This window comes from Rhamphochromis sp. 'chilingali' (assembly GCF_963969265.1).
Source record: "Rhamphochromis sp. 'chilingali' genome assembly, chromosome: 20".
Classification (NCBI taxonomy): Eukaryota; Metazoa; Chordata; class Actinopteri; order Cichliformes; family Cichlidae; genus Rhamphochromis; species Rhamphochromis sp. 'chilingali'.
Window position 1 is genome coordinate 32,367,926 of NC_137947.1, and position 18,642 is coordinate 32,386,567.

The 18,642-nt window shown below is 52.9% G+C and overlaps 1 protein-coding gene across 2 annotated transcripts in view; it reads left to right on the top strand.

The window, feature by feature from the left end:
* Positions 1 to 18,003, top strand: part of cul9 (cullin 9) — a 28,788-nt gene extending 10,785 nt beyond the window's left edge. Inside the window, exons 8-44 of one of the 2 annotated variants that reach the window (XM_080868343.1) lie at positions 76 to 288; positions 365 to 557; positions 762 to 963; positions 1,040 to 1,230; positions 1,305 to 1,501; positions 1,585 to 1,733; positions 1,811 to 1,899; positions 2,110 to 2,215; positions 2,286 to 2,513; positions 3,876 to 3,966; positions 4,435 to 4,606; positions 4,688 to 4,793; positions 4,872 to 4,967; positions 5,038 to 5,213; positions 5,634 to 5,761; positions 6,049 to 6,234; positions 6,476 to 6,505; positions 9,200 to 9,342; positions 9,420 to 9,602; positions 9,687 to 9,844; positions 9,919 to 10,117; positions 10,191 to 10,359; positions 10,451 to 10,596; positions 10,698 to 11,108; positions 11,188 to 11,444; positions 13,177 to 13,294; positions 13,389 to 13,637; positions 13,744 to 13,884; positions 13,957 to 14,121; positions 14,590 to 14,753; positions 14,862 to 14,955; positions 15,040 to 15,114; positions 15,393 to 15,503; positions 15,590 to 15,707; positions 15,788 to 15,921; positions 16,532 to 16,623; positions 16,713 to 18,003. In XM_080868343.1, the coding sequence (XP_080724469.1) occupies positions 76 to 288; positions 365 to 557; positions 762 to 963; positions 1,040 to 1,230; positions 1,305 to 1,501; positions 1,585 to 1,733; positions 1,811 to 1,899; positions 2,110 to 2,215; positions 2,286 to 2,513; positions 3,876 to 3,966; positions 4,435 to 4,606; positions 4,688 to 4,793; positions 4,872 to 4,967; positions 5,038 to 5,213; positions 5,634 to 5,761; positions 6,049 to 6,234; positions 6,476 to 6,505; positions 9,200 to 9,342; positions 9,420 to 9,602; positions 9,687 to 9,844; positions 9,919 to 10,117; positions 10,191 to 10,359; positions 10,451 to 10,596; positions 10,698 to 11,108; positions 11,188 to 11,444; positions 13,177 to 13,294; positions 13,389 to 13,637; positions 13,744 to 13,884; positions 13,957 to 14,121; positions 14,590 to 14,753; positions 14,862 to 14,955; positions 15,040 to 15,114; positions 15,393 to 15,503; positions 15,590 to 15,707; positions 15,788 to 15,921; positions 16,532 to 16,623; positions 16,713 to 16,935 (5,903 nt within the window). In that variant the 3' untranslated portion in view covers positions 16,936 to 18,003. The remainder of the gene's footprint in view (positions 1 to 75; positions 289 to 364; positions 558 to 761; positions 964 to 1,039; positions 1,231 to 1,304; positions 1,502 to 1,584; positions 1,734 to 1,810; positions 1,900 to 2,109; positions 2,216 to 2,285; positions 2,514 to 3,875; positions 3,967 to 4,434; positions 4,607 to 4,687; positions 4,794 to 4,871; positions 4,968 to 5,037; positions 5,214 to 5,633; positions 5,762 to 6,048; positions 6,235 to 6,475; positions 6,506 to 9,199; positions 9,343 to 9,419; positions 9,603 to 9,686; positions 9,845 to 9,918; positions 10,118 to 10,190; positions 10,360 to 10,450; positions 10,597 to 10,697; positions 11,109 to 11,187; positions 11,445 to 13,176; positions 13,295 to 13,388; positions 13,638 to 13,743; positions 13,885 to 13,956; positions 14,122 to 14,589; positions 14,754 to 14,861; positions 14,956 to 15,039; positions 15,115 to 15,392; positions 15,504 to 15,589; positions 15,708 to 15,787; positions 15,922 to 16,531; positions 16,624 to 16,712) is intronic. The other variant, XM_080868344.1, reaches the window with a different exon arrangement.
* The last annotated feature ends 639 nt before the right edge of the window (positions 18,004 to 18,642 follow it).

Genomic DNA, 18,642 nt, shown 5'->3' on the forward strand with positions numbered 1-18,642 from the left:
CAAACAACACGCCTCTCGTAAGGCGCGTCCTCGACACACCCTTGTCTCACTGTGCTCGTTTGTGCGTCTCTGCAGCTGAAAGCTCGTCCGGGCTGGGTGGAGGTGGCGGAGGAGGGCAGGGCTTCTCGTCTGCCTCGACCTCCTCGTCCTCAGCGATGGGCTCCGTCTCCAAAAAGGCCAAGAAAGAGCTTCCTGTGGATTCTGGCTGCTGCAACTCGGAGACGGAGAGTGACCTACCCACAGAGGACGTCAGCAAATACCCCGACGACCTGGAGGACAAGATGAAAGGTGGGGGCGGGGCCTGTTCCAGACTTGGTTCAGGTATCGGAGCGAGCTGTTACTCACCTGTGTTCTCTTCCTGCAGTGTTTAACAACCCACGGGTGCAAGGCAAGAAGACTGTGCTGGAGAAGCTGGGGGAGGTGGTGGACGTCCTGAAGAAGGGCGGGTCGGGCTCAGACCACACCCAGCAGCTCGCCGCCGTCCTCTTCCTCACCCGGCTGGTGGAGGGGACGCAGGAGAAGAACGCCACGAGGAGTGACTCGGCCCAGACTGTACGGTGAGACACCGCCAAGCGGTTTCCTGTGTCGTCCCGATGTTAACCTTCACCCTCGGTATGTGGGCGGAGTCTCGTCACAAACGCGGTCAGATTACCTTATTTCTTTGTGGCGTTACCGTAAAAACTTGACCTGCTGCGCTGGCGGGCGCCGGTTGTGATAGTGTTTGGCAGGAAGTAGAAGGTGACGGCGTGTTACTCTCATAGGGACAAAGTGCTGAAGCTACTGGTGGAGCTGCTCGGCTCCGCCTCCAAAGACGTGGTCGTCAGCACGCTCCGATTGACCCACCTCCTCATGCTCAAGTATGAGTGGAGGGTCTCCTTCGCCACCGAGGGTGGGGTCAAAGCCATCCTGTCCTGCATGCAGGAGTTCTCGGGCGTGGTGCATGTGCAGCAGCTGGCGCTGGCGGTGAGAAAACTTCTGGTCATTGCTCATCTGCCGCTTTGCTGTGAAATAATTCCTGACTGGCTCCTCCCCCTCTCAGACTCTGAAGGTCATCACGGGCGCCAGTAAACATGACCTGCGCAGCGTAGGCAGCAGCCCGCCGCTCTCAGAGTCAGGCACCCAGATGATGCTGGAGATCTTTGCCAGCATCGGCTCTGCCACGCCCGAGGGCTCCAGAGGCCTGCTGGACGCCATTCCGGCCGCCATCGACCTCATGCTGACCACAAAAGGGTGAGTGACTTTTGGCTCGGCGAGTACAGTTAACGCCGTGTGCTCGCCGCTCTGACACTGCCTTCTTTGTGCAGCTGCGTGCCGTCGGTGAGGAACGGGCTACTCGTCATCATCATGCTCATCTCCAACCACAAGAGCCTCGCGGAGCAGCTGGTCGCCTGCGACGTCACCAGCGTCCTGAAGAAGTGTCTGAGTCTGTCCCGCGCCGAGACCATGCTCGCCATCATTGCGCTCAACCACATCTCCATGGTGCACAAGCTGGAGAGCAAAGGTACGCACGCTTTGATCACTCCCGCCAAAGTCCATTCAGATTTGTGCTAATTTTAACTCGTGCTCGTTAACCTGCGCGCTCAGAGAGCCGCGAGCAGCTCGACTTCAAGGACACGGAGCTGCAGATGCTGGTCGTCAGTCTGAAGGAGATGACGGCCACCAAGGAGGTGATCCAGACGCTGGAGCAGCTGCTGTGTGACGACGCCTCACAGCTGGAGGAGGAGCGCAGCCAGGTGATGTGACGCACGCATGAGCACACGTGCACGCGCCGCAGGTGTGTTTTCTAACCCCGGGTCTCGTCTCCGTGCAGGTGACTCACAGTCGGGACACCTACCAGGACCTCGTCCGTCTGATTGAGCAGCACCGAGGCGATCGGGCCGTCCAGCTGTCCATCCTCAGGTATGCTGACCTCTGACCCTGCTCACCTTGATGATGAGTGATCAAAATGCTGCGTTCAGGTGCAACAGGTGCTGGTAAAGGGGTGTGCACTCCCACCGCCGCCACACGTTTATAGCTCAGTCACGTTGTGCAGCTTCTTCCTGAGTGGATGTAATATGTTTAATATTGATGAGGATGCTCTTGTCTGATTGGCTCTTTACGCTCCCGCAGGATCCTGAACAAGTTCCTGGACAACTACCAGGAGGACGTGCTGCCGTGGCACGAGAGCATCGAGCCCTGCCTGTCCTCCATGACGGCCTTCATCAATGACAGAGAGGTCAGCTAGCTCCAAGCGCGCTCACAGGTAAAGCTGCCAACATCCGCTAACCTCCCGCTTCCTCCCGCAGGTGGTGCAGCTCTTCATCCGCTTCCTGTACCGGCTGGCGTCTCTGAACAAAGACTACGCCGTGGTCATGTGCCGCCTGGGGACCAAGGAGGCGCTGGTGAAGGCGCTGGACAAGCACAGCACCAACCTGCTGCTGGTCACCGAGCTCCGAGACCTCATCACCGACTGCGAGAAGTACGCCAGCCTCTACAAGAAGATGACCACCAGCGTCCTCGCAGGATGCATCCAGGTACACGGGGGTGGGGCTTCTGTCACCTGGAGACGACCCTCGCTCGGTTGAAAGCAAACGTAAAGATTCAAACGCAAACATTCGTCTTTGGCTCTCAGCGAAGGCGGTCGCACTTTTCTCCTCCTCCTCTCCCTTAGCTTCCCTGCTTAGCCTCTTGTGTCCTTGTCTAGTCTCGTGTTTTTTGTGTTACTTTTCCCTGGAACACTCTCACAGTCTGTTCTCTAAAACCTAAAAGAAGAATTATGGCTTGGATCAACCCTAACCCTGTCTCTGAATGCAATTGACACCCCTTCTCAACGTGAAGTCTGGGCTCGGGTGAGCCTGACTGCTGAAGATATCTACCTATTCGGAACCATGGTAACAGGGTTCTGGCTGATCGGAGCTGGCTTGGCCCTGACTTATCGGAGAATTAAGGAAGCGGAACCGGCTGTTCAAACCCCCACAAGGCTGCCCGCTGGGATTGAAATGATGGGAGAGGCGTGAGTTTCTCAAAATGGGCTCATTGAGTCAGCACGGAGAAGATCTTGGAGCTTACGGCTGCCGTGAACACTCAGAATAAGATCTCTGAGTGCAGACTGGATTACATCTGGAGGGGCTCGCTCGAACAACACCTTTGAGCGATCGATCACATCTTGGGGAAGTGCACTGCGGTCGTGAGTTCTCAGAACCTGCTCTTTGAGCAAAAACAACGACAACATCACAGAACGTAAGTTTGGATACCATCATAGAAAGCTCGCGGCGCTCCAACGCTCCAGTGTCGGACTGTAGAACTGCTTTGAAATTCATATGAGCTGTTCGCTGTTCTGAGCTGTGTTGAAGGACACTGTCTCAGCTGAACTCTGGACACACACACACACACACACACACACACACACTGATAAGCACACACTCATCTCCCCTCCTTTTCCAAACGCCTTCGATGCTTGTCTCCTACCAGGGAAGATGGCGGTCGACTGGACCAGCACAGATGCTGCAGGACCGGATGCGCTGCCTACGCCGGCTCTCTCTTACCCTTTACCCGCCCCTGTTGCTTGTCTTGTGTTTCTATGGTGTATTGATAGTCATGTGCTTTTTGTGCTGAGGTGTTTTTTCTGTTATCAAACTGTTCTCCCACTAGGAGCTCAGTCTGAGTAGTTTTTTTTTCTCCTCCTCTTACCTCATGTTATGTATTTTCGTTGTTTTTTTCCTATCAGCCTACCTTTCTGACATGTCTCCCCAATGTGATGTTTGTGTAAAGTTGGTCAGAAGGTTCCTTTGTAAGTGCACATGCGCCATTAGCGTGCTGCCTGCTGTAACCCTAATTTCCTTCGGGATTAATAAAGTATTCTGATTCTAAAGTAACGTCTTCCCGTTTCCTGTCAGATGGTGCTGGGGCAGATCGAGGAGCACCGCCGCAGCCACCAGCCAATCAACATTCCCTTCTTCGACGTGTTTCTCAGGAATCTGTGCCAAGGTTGGTTAAATCCTGACGTTTCACCACAAAACAAAAGAATAGTGAACGTCCAATCCTGGTCGAGTGTTAGGCGTGGCAGCCACCCGCCGCCGTGCGAAACGGGCGTAGCTCGCTCATGACTGGCGTCTCAGTAACCAATGAGCATGCAGTGTGACAGTCAGAGCCGCCCCCTCAGTGTTCACTGTAGGTTGGAGAACAGATGTCCATCTTTTATATACAGTGTGTGTTATTGTTGGTGCAGATTTAAATCCAGCCCTGAGTGTCACAGGTGGAGGTGGCATCAGGTGGTGTGTTTCCTCAGAGGCTGCTGATAATCGGCGTCGCTCTGGTTTCACAGCTCGCTGAGCTCCGTGAGCAGAGCCGCTTCACGCTGCCCTCGGGTGGTGCTTTTCTACCTTAGATCTGCAGTGGGAGGGGCTGTTGGCGCACTGGGGGAGGTGTGCTTCTAACTGTCTGTGCTGCGTCCAGGGTCCAGCGTGGAGCTGAAGGAGGACAAATGCTGGGAGAAGGTGGAGGTGTCGTCCAATCACCATCGAGCGAACAAGCTGACCGACAAGAACCCGAAAACCTACTGGGAGTCCAACGGCTGCACCGGCTCGCACTTCATCAACATCTTCATGCACAGAGGCGTCATCATCAGGTAGGCGGGGCCCCAGCTCCTCGCTGTCTACTCCCGCCACTCGGGTAACGCTGACACCTGACAGTCTGTGTCTCCGCTCAGGCAACTCGCCATCCTGGTGGCCAGCGAGGACTCGAGCTACATGCCGGCCCGGATTCTGGTCCTGGGGGGAGACGAGCCCACCAACATCAACACGGAGCTCAACACGGTGAGTGCGAGTCTCCATACAATTCGTGCTGCGCTCGCTCCGAGCGTTCCCTCACCCGTCCCGTCTGCGTCTCCGCAGGTGAACGTGCCGCCGTCGGCCAGCCGCGTGGTTCTGCTGGAGAACATGACCCGGTTTTGGCCCATCATCCAGATCAGGGTCAAGCGGTGCCAGCAGGTCAGACCAAGTTCACGTCAGCTTCCTTTAGCTTCCCGTCCTCTCGCTGACCCCTCCCTCTCTGTCACAGGGCGGTATCGACACCCGCGTCCACGGCTTCGAGGTTCTCGGTCCGAAGCCGACGTTCTGGCCCGTTTTCAAGGAGCAGCTGTGCTGCCGGACCTACCTGTTCTACAGCACCAAGGCCCACACCTGGTGTCAGGAGGTGATGGAGGACAAGACGCAGTTGTTGCAGCTCTTCAACAAGTATGAATACTGCATACAGAGTACTGCCGCTCTCTAGCATGTACAAGTACTGCAGGAAATACTGTTAAAATGACGTGACAGTACTGTAAAGTACGGCGTGTCAGAAAGCAAAGATGCAGGAAACGTTAGAGCACAAAGTTTTACATGCAAACCGTTCACGTGTACTCAGACTGTGGGCGTGTCCAATGACAGTCCAGCTCGCTGTGAGCGTGTCTGCGCAACCACGAGAAACTCGCCAAGCCGCTCTAACGGCGTTTCAGTCGTGACGGTGAACGGCTGCAGTACAAATACTCACTGAAAATATTGTTAGAGTACTAGTAAATACTCTATTACTGCATCTAGTCAAGTACAAGTATCTGGAAAAGTGTGTGTGTGTGTGTGTGTGTGTGTGTGTGTGTGTGTGTGTGTGTGTGTGTGTAGACTGAACAGCGCTCTAAGACATGAGCAGATGTTCGCCGATCGTTTCCTGTCGGACGCAGAGGCGGCCGAAGCCCTGGGTCGAACCTGCTGGGAGGCTCTGATCACCCCCATCGTTCACAGCATCACAGGTACACACACACACACACACACACACACACACACGTGTCTTCATGAATATATCTGTTGTGGTTTTTGTGTGTAGTTGTTCACGTTGTCTTGCTGTATTATGTATTTTGAGGTTCGTTTTCTGTGTTTGTTGATTTGATCGAAGCGTTTGGATTCGTGTCTGTAGAAACATGGTTTCCTGTCTCGTTACAGCCGCAGGTCGTCCTCGTTGATTAGATTATTAATTCTTGAATTCTGATGTTTTATTTTATGACCTCGTTAAAGCGGCCCGATGTCTGTGTGTTCCCAGAATCCTCTGCGTGCAGCCCTCTGTCCTGGTTGCTCAGTGAATATCTGGATAACTCGGAGGCGCCTCGCCGCTGTAAGAGTCGGGCCACCATCTTTAACTCCCGAGTGAGGCGGCTCACGCACCTGCTGGTCCACGTGGACACGAGCCGAGTGGACGGCGAGGAGCTCAAACCGCCCGTCAAATCCAGTGAGTCGGAGCATGTTCGTGGCTTTTATTGTGATAGCTTCCTCGTGTTTTTCCTGTCGGGTTTGTCTGATCCTGGGATTAAAGTGCATTAGTTTGTCTTTAGGTGTCAGTGGTGGTCGGGGTCAGAGGATCTTTGATGATACAAACAGGAAGTTCTGTTTTAGGAGCAATGTGTGTTTAAAAGCTGACCTTTGACCCTTTGTGGATGTTAATAACTTAAAGGAGTTTATTTTGTCTCCAGAAGGTCTCAACAGAAGCAAAGAGCTGAAGAGTAAGTAAGAGCAAAGTTCAGAGGCCACGTCTGTTCCAGGGTCCAGCTGCGCTCCTCCTCCCTCCTCCTCTCTGAGCCAATCAGGTCGAGCGTTCTTATCTGACCTCGGCCGCAGTCTCAGATCTGCCATCCTGTCTGAGTCTGGCGTCGTCACGGTGACTGTGAGGACAGTTTAAGTGACCTCACAGTGAGGGCGATGATGGCTGCTTGATGTCAGCCGTGCTTCACACTCACCTGTGACTCCAAAAAAACAGCTGGGCTTGAAGGTCCAAGGGGTCAAAGTGCACGTCAGGGTCGGCACGAGTCGGACCGATCTCACTTTTCTTCCCGCCGTTGAAACAAAAGCAAAACACAAGCTCGTCCGCCATCTCCGGGTTGGACCGTAACGCCGTCGTATTTCATCCTGAACAAAAGAAAACGCAGACTCAACCTGACGACTTCTGAGGGTGACCACCCGCCATTCAGGCCACGGGGACGCCGTCGCAGGTCGTTCATGGGGAGAGTTTAAAAAGATTTCAGTCTCCATAAAAACGGTGATCTCGTGTCGTCCTTTTGGTTATCATTGTCGGCATTCAAACATCCCACAGAGCTGATGATTGGGCGGAGCTTAAACCTCTGGGGTCGATGGACACCTCGGTGCATCAAAATCACATGACCAATTTAAGACGACACAGCTACAAGATGCAGCGACTCTGAGTCTCAATTTCAACTTGGGTCGAAAGTAGAGCTGGGCGATTTTTTTCATATCACGATATGTTTTTTTCATTTCAGGCGATAACGATATCTATCACGATATCAGCCAAATAACTATATTTGTAAGATTTAAATGTGCCGCTGCTCACAAGTAAAATGTGAAATAATCAGCAGCTTGTTTTTAAATATTTATTTCCCATAATAAGTTCAACAGGGTAGATGTACTTAAGGAACATGAGACTTTTTCAGATAAATAAAGGCAAATATTGCAAACTACACAAAAGGCAGCCGCTAAAGCGTTTAAGTTTCAAAATAGAACAAACGAAACAGACTAAATTGTCAATTCCACTTAGAAACAAAATATTAATTCTAAAAATAAATCTTAGTTTGTTTTACAGAAGAACAGACAAAACTGACTAACTTTTGTCAATATCAAATAAACTGAGAACTAAAAGGAAATTCTCAATCTCTCCTTGTTGTATAGCTGAGCTTTTCAAACAGTTGTAACAGTTACTTTAGTCTGACAAAAGCCGAATGACGAATCAGCGCTTCCAGTCAGAGACTGAGCTGCACCGCTTTATTGTATTTCCAGACTTGCTTTCGGCACATTTACAGTGCAGCTACTCTGTTTGACTTGAAATAGCAGAAATACCTTCACACTACGGAGCTTCTATGGCTCTTCCGTTGGACAATCTCTCCGGCGTTGGAACCATCATCTGTTTTCTCTTCGGTAACCTTCGGTCACGCTCGGTTGATTTCTCTAGTCGGCACACTCATTTCCTCCATCACCCGGCGGCACGGCGGCTGGCTGCTTCCCAAACAAATACACGTGTGCGGCTTGGCACTTGTGCTGTACGTAACAAGTCACGTGACGCTGTGATTGGTTCGGCTCTGCGCTACTTAATTTGGATTGGCTGTTCTTCTTTCTTTCTTTTTTTTCCTGGTTTGATCCCGCAGCGAAGCTGATGGTTTCACGCTGGTTTCTTAGTGTTTCAGGGTGTTCGTGATGGTTTTAAGACGTTCAGGATGTCAGCAGTTTGAGCTCCTGTTGGCACCTGAGTGACTCTGAGCAGGTGTAGGTGAGCGTCTGAGGTAAAACGGGTCGGTTTGTCTTCAGCACCGGCGTGCGTTTTGAGCAACAGCACCAATCCGATGTGTTTATACATCTGATGGGTCAGATGTGTTTATGCGTATCTGAAACATCAACCTTGATCTGAAAAATAAATGCCACAGATTCGTTGTGCACAGTGATGCGTTCGGTGTGAACAGCCGTGTTACGAATAGATAAAATATTTGCATTGAATTTACACGTCTGCTGTTTAAAACCTCACAAAGGAAACATCAAAGACTCGCCTGTTCCTGTTTGTCCGTCAGATCAGAACATACTGAGAGGAGGTGAAGCTTGTTGTTTGTGAGTCGGATTTAAAGTGAACCCTTCGGTTTTTAAACGGTGGTGTGGCGCTCTGTTTTGGTGCAGTACCCCCTCCTCACCAGCAGAGGCAACTAAAACGTGCCTGAGAGGGCGGCGGTGCTGCAGTCGGACCCTGTTAGTTTGGTTTTTACGCTTTGACATTTCATGCGTCCACATGAGGGCAGGAAGCTGGTGTCGCCCCCTGCTGGCTGCTGACACAAGTTTGTAGCTGCTGATGCTGGGGGAGGAGTCTGACAGGCAGCCCAAAAGCACCCGTTTTTGTTAGAAATGCCTCCAGCAGGCGGCGCCCGGCGACCTTCCTCGTCCTCATCTGAACAGACTGAAACATTCGGCTTCCTTCAGACGCGCCCGTCCTCCATCTCGTTTTCCTTCAGTTGGGCCGCTCTTTGTTTACTTCCTGTTCCCATCGCAGTCCCTGACGCGGTTTCTTTTCAGTGGGAAAAGAAGGACCGACGCTCAGCTTCACTTTTCGTTTGTGGCTGTCGCGCTCTCATCTCACCTCCCCGTCACTCATCGCCGGCGAGCGTGCGCTCCCCAAATCCGACGTCTGAAATGTCGTCTTCTTGCAGATGGTAAAGAAGGAAAGAACAAAGAGGCATCCGCAGCCGCCTCCACCTCCTCCTCCTCATCGTCCTCAGCCAAACCCAAAGTGAAGAGCAGCAGCAGCATCGCGGGCATCGCCCTCTGTTGGCAGGGAGTGGTACAACGCCAGGTGAGTCAGCTGTTCAGTGTTGTTTCCTGTTTGAGGGTTTAGATGCTAATGAGCTAAACGTGACTCCTTCCCCTCAGGTGAAGAAGTTCCTGGAGGCGAGCTGCACTCTGCCGGACTTCGTGGAGCGATATCGGCGGCTCTACCTTCGGCTGAAGAACGCCATGGAGGAGCTGTTTGGCCAGCAGACCGCCTTCGTCCTTGCCCTGCGGCACGGTTTCTCCACCGCCCTGTTGCAGCTCTCCATCCTCAGAGCTATGCACGTGAGTGCCTGCGCCGCTGCGCGTCCGTCCAAGCTCTCGTGTTCTCGGTGCACGGTGTGACGTTGTTGTGTTTGCTGCACGCAGGTGAGCGAGCGCTTCGCTCAGTACATCGATCAGATGATCCAGGCGAGCGGCATGGCATCCGGCTGTGTGGAGACTCTGGAGCGGCTGCAGCAGTTTCTGGAGCCGATGCTCTTCCTGTCAGGCCTGGAGCTCGCCAGCACCTTCGAGCACTTCTACAGGTGCGATCACACGAGCGCCGTGCTGCGCCGAGCCTCCCGCGTCTCTAACGCTCACAGTCTCTCGCTCTGTGCAGGTACTATCTGGGCGACCGGCTGCTGGCTCAGGGGAACGTGTGGCTGGAGCACGCCGTGGCGGAGCAGATCGGCAGTTGCTTCCCGAGCCGCTTCCCACAGCAGATGCTGAAGAACCTGAGCGAGTCGTCCGAGCTGCAGCAGGAGTTCCACCTGTACCGGCTGCAGCAGCTGGACCGCAGCTTGCAGGAGCACGACCAGGTTGCATGTCTGCTCCGCCCCCAGGTACCCATCGCCGCCTGCAGGGTCTCATTGTGTGTCCTTGTTTCTGCAGGTGATGGAGGAGTGGGCGGAGTTGGAGGAGGAGGCGGAGGTCCAGGTCCTGGTTCTGTCGCCGCGCTGCTGGGCCGTCTCTTCACTCTGCTACCTGGACGAGCCGGCGAAGCACCTCCCCCCGGAGCTCTGCTCCTACCTGAACCAGTTCACCCAGTTCTACACCCACAGTGAGCACCTCCACCCACATCAGCACCCCTATTTCCAACAGCAACCAGTATTACCTCACGCTAACTGATGGATATTACTTCCTGTCTGCAGGTCAGTCCATATACGGTCTGTGCCACTCCAAGCCTCGGCGGCTGCAGTGGACGTGGCTCGGGCACGCCGAGCTGCAGTTCGGCGGCTGGACGCTGCACGTCTCTACGCTGCAGATGTTCGTGCTGCTGCAGTTCAACAGCCAGCAGGTAGGTCCTCGTGGTCTCGCTGCCCGCCGCGTTTGTGGCATTGGAGGAGTGAGTGCGTAGTTTGATGTACGTGTGATGTTTGTGTTTCTGTGCGTCTGCAGGAGGTTCAAGTTGACGCTCTGCTGCAGGCAAGCGGCCTCTCCGCCACCGTGCTGCTGCACGCTCTGCTGCCTCTCATTGGCGAGGGCGGGCCGCTGACCTGCAGCCACCCAGACGACCCCACCCGAGGTCAGACCCGCCTCACAAACGCACACGTGTGTCAGCACCGCTGTCCGTCTTTTCTGACTTTGCATCTCTTTGCATCAGGTGTGCTGCAGCTGAACGAGCAGGTGGCGTCTCGCAGCCAGGAGGGCGCGCCGGCGTCCGTGTGGCTGCTGCCCAAACAGACGTATCTGAACGTGGACGAGGACGCGGCGGGCACACTGGAGAGGAAGAGGAACTACATCTACTGCCTGATCGTCCACATCATGAAGCAGGAGAAGGAGATGCATATCGACAACCTCGTCTTCAAGGTCAGAGGTTGCCTGCCTCCTTCAAAATAAAAGCCCGTGGTGGCATGTCAAGGCTCTGACCTGCGCCGCTCTCTTTCAGGTGCTGGACTCGTGTCAGAAGCAGGAGGCGTCGCGCTCGCCGGGCTCGGGCCGTTTCAGCTGCAGCACCAGCGATGTCCTGTCCTGCATCATGCACGTCATCAGCAAGGGCTGCATCCGCCGCAACGACGAGAACCCGCACATTGTGGAGTTCGTCCCCGAGGACCCGTCCACGCCGCAGAAGGGCCAGGCCCAGTTCTCCTTCAGCCGGGCCGACATCGGGAAGGACGCCACCTCCAACAGCCGGGCCGACATCAGGTGTGACCGCGACCTCTGACTTCACACGTGGGTTCAGTCTGTCAGTCTCAGCTAAGCCACGCCCTGCTTAGCCAGGAGAGCGCTTTGTTTTACAGACGGCGTTTCTGAACCAGAAGAATTCTCATTTCTTCTTCTTTGACTTTATTTTATTCACTCACGTCAGCTTTTTTTTTTTTTTTTTTTTTTTTTAATAGCACTTTGTCTTTATTATCATCCAATAGGAATGCAGTTGTAGAAAAGGGCGGTGCTGGGGCCTGCGGCGGTCTGCCAGCCTCAAACGAGGCCACAGACTCGAATGGGCTGTAAATTTCGATTGATTTTGATCGGCTCGACGTTTATCTGATCGGCCGATCGATCAGAAATCGGACGTCTGTGAAACGAAGCTGCTGAAACAGATCAGACACGATGTTGTAAATATTGTTTGACCTTTGACATCTTTGACATCTGTTCACATCACACCGAAGCCGAACTCGACTTTAAGGAGAAGAAGAAAATGAAGTTTAAACGCTGATTTTGTTTGTTCTGATTTAAAATGCTGATTGACGAGCAAACCTTTGACAAATAAACTGATGAGGATCAAACTGAGCTGCAGTGATTCTTCAGAGCTCGTCTCTGTGCGTACAAGTCATCGTTGGATTAAAGAGGACGTGAAACGCTACACGCAGGCCCACGGAGCCCTCAGGCTCTCACAGCTGTAACGCTGGCTGTGAACCTGGGTTTAAAAACAGGCGTAGCGCCATCTTCTGTCAGGTTGGCGCATGACGTTGTGTGGTTGGCACATTATGATGTCAAACCTTTTAAGCTTTGTCTTGAAGCTGTTATTTCTTCAACCCAGGTTCACAGACAGAGTTGCACCTGCGTCAGTGTCTGAGGGCGGGGCTCCGTGGGGTAAATGAGGCTTTGCGTGTAGCGCTTCACGTCCACGTTAAACTGTGAGGGTATCAGGACCTGAGCTGCTCTCCTGCAGCGGCTGGTTTCAGCTGTTTATCAGCTGCACGTGTTCCGGTCCGGCCCTTACGGTTGACAGCGCCGCGAATGAGAGAGGCGGCAGAATGAAACGATGGACAGACGCTGCTGCTGTCAGACCGTGGGTCATTTCCACGTTCCTCTGACTATGAGAGTCGGTGAGGGTGATAACAATGAGACAAAACATGTCAGGACCAGAAACTGAATAATGAGTGTGAGGAGCGCACATGCTGATTACAGGTATTACACTCACTGCCATGCAGTCGGTGGAGGCGCACACTCCTGTCCCAGCACAGGTTACACAAACAGTCGTACTCTTTACAAGGGAGCCATCAGAGACGGAGACTTTCAAAAGAACGTAAACCTTCACAAACGCCTTTACTTTTTTAAACAGTGTAAGTTTGACTGGTCTGCAGGGGGCGCTGTCTCGGTGCCATCTGTTAAATGGTCTGGAGCTGGAGGCGTTTTGGTTCTTACGTTTGTTAGTCATTCAACGAAATGACTCCCAGTTTTCTTCACTGTGAAATAAAAACTGAACTAAGATTGAATGTTAAACACCGATGTGAGCGAGGTGCAATACCACTGTGTGCCACAGGAGGGGGCAGTGAGTCAGTGTTACCTGTATTAAACCAGGTGAGTTTTCAAAGTAAAAGCACCAGTTTGGAGAGTCTTAAACTGATACATTAACTAAAAAATAATCGTATTCATTGATTATCAAAGAGTCCTCCTGCAGCGTGTGAGTGTTTCAGGTGTGTGTGTGTTGCAGTCTGGTGCCTGTGCCGCGGCGGTTCGAGGATGGCGTTCTTGATACCGTTCTTTTCTCGATGGGTCGCACGATGACGCAGGATGAAGTTCGTCAGCTGATGCAGAGGACGGTTCAACAGGTGAGATGCTACATAGGCGTATGTGAGGTCAGAGGTTCATGAGGCGTAGTCTCCACCCCCTCAGGTGCGTTAGATGACCTCTCTGTCCTCTCAGGTTGCGGGGACGCTGAGTCTGGACCTGGACCGGGCCGAGCACCTCCTCATTCACTGTAAGTGGAACGTGGACTTGCTGGTGCAGCGGTACACCGACGACCCTGACGCCATCATCGTGGCTGCCGGACTCAAGTTCCTGAACCCTCAGACGCCGCCGAGCCCCGCCTCCACCTGCCCAGTGTGCCTGAGCCCGTGGAGCTGCGGCATGGAGCTGGTGCCTTCGCTGAGCTGCATGCACTACTGCTGCAGGGTCAGCGCCGCTCTCAGTTCTTGATGTTTGCCGTGGGCGTGGCGTGAGTCTGACTGTGTGTGTGTGTGTGTGTGTGTGTGTGTGTGTGTGTGTGTGTGTCGTGCAGTCGTGCTGGCAGGAGTACCTGACGGCGAGGATCGAGCAGAACCTGATCATGAACTGCAACTGTCCAATCACAGACTGCCAGGCTCAGCCCACCTCCCAGTTCTTCCTCAGCGTCCTCACTGACAAGGACACCATCGCCAAGGTAACACACCACCTGACCACCCTCAGGTTTGCCTGTCCCGTCTATGGGTGTTAAGCTCCTCCTTCTCCGCAGTATGAGAATGCCCTGCTGAGAGGCTACGTGGAGTGCTGCTCCAACCTGACGTGGTGCACCAACCCTCAGGGCTGCGATCAGATCCTCTGCAAGGAGAACACGGGCAGCATGGCGACCTGCTCAAAGTGCTGCTGGTCCTCCTGCTTCAGCTGCAACTTCCCTGAGGTCAGAGGTCACCTTACATGCTTTCAGTTTATAGGTGAAGCTGTAGTTCCCACGGGAACCTTGTTTTACCACAGACTGTATAAAAAGATTACCTAAACCTGCATTCTGCCTAGTGTCAAGCAGGGGGCAACTCCCCTGACGTCTGATTGGCTAAAGTCTCCTGGTCACCTGATCTGGTCCTTCCAGGTCTAACTGAATAAAACATGAAGATTATGCAGAGCATCCTTGTTGGCAGATGCTTTGTCAGTCAAATCCCGTTAGCCAATGAGTGAGCGGCTCCATAGTCAGGTGACCTTCTTGCTCATGGCACCAAACGAAGCACAGAAACCAGTGGGTGCATGTCCATCTTCTCTATACAGTCTGTGTGTTGTAGTCGCAGCACCTGGGTTTCGGGTGACCGCTGCTGCGTTAAACCGTTTAAAGGCCAGGTATGTAAACATGCGACCGCTCCCCCCACCCCTCCTGCAGGCACACTACCCAGCAAGCTGCAGTCACATGTCCCAGTGGATGGACGACGGCGGTTACTACGAAGGGATGAGCATGGAGGCTCAGAGCAAACACCTCGCCAAGCTAATCTCCAAACGCTGCCCGAGCTGCCAGGCTCAGATCGAGAAGAACGAAGGCTGCCTGCAGTACGAACGCACACAGACACACACACACACACACAGACATGCACGCGCACAGACACGCACGCGCACAGACGTGCTGGTAACGGTGATGTCGATGACCTCTCTCCTCAGTATGACCTGTGCCAAATGTAACCATGGCTTCTGCTGGCGCTGCCTGAAACCATGGAAACCAACACACAAAGATTACTACAACTGCTCTGCCATGGTTGGTCCACATGCTGTCATGTGACTACACAAGTCAGCCAATCAGAACAGCAAACGGTGTGTTAAAGGTGTTATCTGTCTGCAGGTGAGTAAAGCGGCGCGGCAGGAGAAGAAGTTCCAGGATTACAACGAGAGATGCACCTTCCACCATCAGGCCAAGGTATGACTACAGACCATCAAAGAGCACCGCTGTGGCCCGCTACAGGCCGTGCAGTCAGTACAAAGAGCGCATAAGTATAAATTTGTCAATGCGATAACTCAAGGTGATGTAGGCGCTTCAAATGAACCCCACACCTGCATCTGCTGAAACCCCCGGCCCAGCTCAGGGGTCGGGGGTCTGAAAATACTGTGGATAGCTCCAGGCTAAGGCTGCCGCTGTATTTAATCACACAGTGACGTAGCTGACAGACCGGGTGGTGTCTGTGTGTGTGTCTGCAGGACTTTGCCATCAACCTGGAGAACAAAGTGTCGTCCATCAATGAGGCTCTGCAGATGAAGTCTCTGACCTTCGTCATCGACGCCTGTAAAGTCCTCGCTCAGGCTCGGAAGGTATCGTCCCCGTCGTCTTCCTCCTCCTCAGCCGCTCCCGCTGAGGTCGGAGCGTGTCCTTACCGTGCCCTCCGCTCTGTCTGCAGGTGCTGGCCTACTCCTGCGTGTACAGCTACTACAACCAGGAGACGGAGAAGATGGACGTGATGGAGCAGCAGACCGAGGCTCTGGACTTGCATACCAACGCTCTGCAGATCCTGCTGGGTGAGGCTCCCATCCTCTGATCCTCGTCAGGCCTGTGTGAACTGGTCTCACTGGTGTGTCTGCTGGTTTTCTCTCCTCAGAGGAGACTTTGCTGCAGTGCACTGACCTGGCCTCGTGCGTGCGGCTGCTGAAACCCGAACACCTGAACACTGGACTCGAGCTGATCCGCCGCATCCAGGAGCGCCTCCTCGCCATCCTCCAGCACTCCACCCAGGTACTCGCTCCAGAACCAGTTCGGTCTATGTGAGACCGAGCCGACGAGCGTTACGGCTCTGATGACAGAACTGGGAATGCGCCTCAGCCCACATCACGGAGCCGATTCCTCTGACAGGCTTAGATGATCCTGCAGGGGGCGGAGTGAAAATCCATGCACGCTGTAAAAAGTTAGCTCTGCACGTTTTCAGTCTTTGACATTAAATCCAACGCTTTAAAAAGATCTCGCCACGGCGGTGGCTCAGCGTGTTTGGTGCTGCAGATTTGTTGACACTTCCTGCGGTGGCGTTTACATGTGAAGAACGGCGCAGGCAAAGTCGCTTCACTCTGAACTTTTTATTTCTGAGGCAGACGCGTTCACTACTCTCAGAAAATACACGGCCCGTAAACCATGGACAGCGTTTACTGTCAGAGCTGTGACAGCGAGCTCCGCCTCCACGCGCTGTCGTGTCATGACCACATTAGTCAGCAGCCTCAGTCAACGATAAAACCTATCAAAATAAAAGCTTCTTTAGCTGTTTCTTCAGAGGGCGCTGCTCTGACCTCCTGACAAAATGCGATGGGATGTTCTGTGATGTCATCGCTGCACTGCTTCCTGTTTCTGTCTCCAGGACTTCCGTGTTGGATACCAGTCCAAGGGCAGCCAGGAACCAGAGTCCACTCAGTCCTCCAACCTGTCCAACCACGCCGACGCCAACAAAGTGTGAGTAACGCCTCCTGCAACGTAAAGCGAGGTTGAAGGTGCGTACTGAGCATGTGCACACACTGACGCGCTCTCTCTCTCTCACGCAGGTCCAAGTCGGACCGGGCGTCCCACTCCGGAGACTCTGACAACAACAACTACACGGGCGAGGAGGGCGGCGACGAAGCAGAGGATGACGATGACGAGTACGATGAAGAGTACGTCCCAGAGTGGCACGAGGACTACGACGAGGACGACATCGACGAGGACGACTTCTTCTCCGACGACGACGAGTCCGAGAACCTGGAGAGGGACTTCAGCCCCTTCGACTGACTCGGGTTTAAGAGCCTGAGGGCGACCCAGGTGCTGCCGTGACCCCGCACCCTCTGCACCGCCATCCAACGCCACCTCAGGATGTCTGCGAGGGCGCTGGGACAGACGTCCTCCTTCATCTCGAACACAGCTGCACCCGCTTTCTCACTTCTGTATCTCACTTCCTGTATTTGCATTCAGAGTACGGAAGCAGGCGAGGGTCAAAATCAGGAACGAGCTCTGAGTTTAAAAAAAAGATTTTTACGTCCTGACGTGACCACTTCCTGTTTGTTCGCTCTTTAAAACTAGAACGAGCCCGTTTGGATTAGTTCAAAGGTCTTTGTTTTAATTTGGTTAACCCCAGTTTAACTTGTGCTGACTTAAACCAGTTTAAACCAGTTCACGCTGGTTTTCCTTTTTCTCCTCCCTTCAGAAAAATAGTTCACGTGATATTTTTACGACTTCTGATTGGAGCTTCCGGCTCTGATTTTGGTTTGTTTTCCGGCCGGCCTCGGTCCTGCTTCCGCACCTGAATCATATGTTTGTTTTCCTGAGGAGTAAAGGTGAGAAACCGGACGGCGCCCCGGAGTCGGACTGCCGGTCCGGCTCTCGCTCGTCCTCCTCATCGCGTTCTGCCTTCGGTTCTGCGTTTGACGGACGTTGCCTTCGTTAGTGAGTGAAGAAACTCACTTCCTGTCTCCGTGTTTGGAGGTTTTTATGTGTTCTGAGAGTCTGCGGTTTCTATGCATCTGAAAAAATCGATGCTGATGGTTCTGATGGGTCGAGCAGAACTGATCTCTAATGTATCACTGCAATAAATGAGCGATCGCTTCTCATTTGCTAAGCAAAGACTGTCCCCCTGCTCCGTTTGACGCTGTTGGACGACTTCCTGCCCTGCGGGATTCTGGGATGTCGCCTGAGCTCCAGTTTTGCTGTAATTTTGAGAGATCTTATATTCATATTATTGATGTTCTGAGATGCTTTTCTGGTTTCTTTATTGGAGTCGAGCGACTTCCGCTAGCAAAACTAAATAAAAGCTTTTTCTGCTACTCTTCAGTTACTTTCAAATGTAATTAGATTACATGCCAACTGTGTCTTCAGTGTATTTTTTGGGGGGGGGGGATGGGGGAGATTCAGGCAGTTGTACTTTACCCTCAAAGCTTGTCAGTCTTTAGTGTTGTGAGGACACCAAGGATCCTCCCACATCACGCAGAGAGAATGTAAGAGTAAAATCTCATGATACAGGTTTCACCTGTGAGGTCGTGACTTCCTCAGGTCGTCCACTAACCACAAGATCCACATCCCAGTTTCCTGGGGCGCGGTACAAGGTGAGAGAGAGGGTTAGGATACTTGGCACTCCCACTGTTATTCTGTAATTATTTTTTGTTCCATTCTTGTTTTGTACCCATCAGCAATTCTGCTGTATTTGCACCCTAATATATGAGAACGGAGGAAAACTTACATAAGTCTGTTTCGTGGAACGTTACTAAAGTAATAAATGCATGAACTAGTTTTTCAGCGTCACTCTGAGACAGGATATTTCTAACTTTAGAGATGTTGCACAAATGGAAGAACGCAGTCTTACATATTTGTTTAATATGTGCGTTGAAGGACATGTCCTGGTCAAACATGACTCCAAGGTTCCTCACAGCGTTACTGGAGGACAAGGTAATGCCATCCAGAGTAAGAATCTGCTTAGATACCATATTTCTAAGCTTTTCAGGGCCG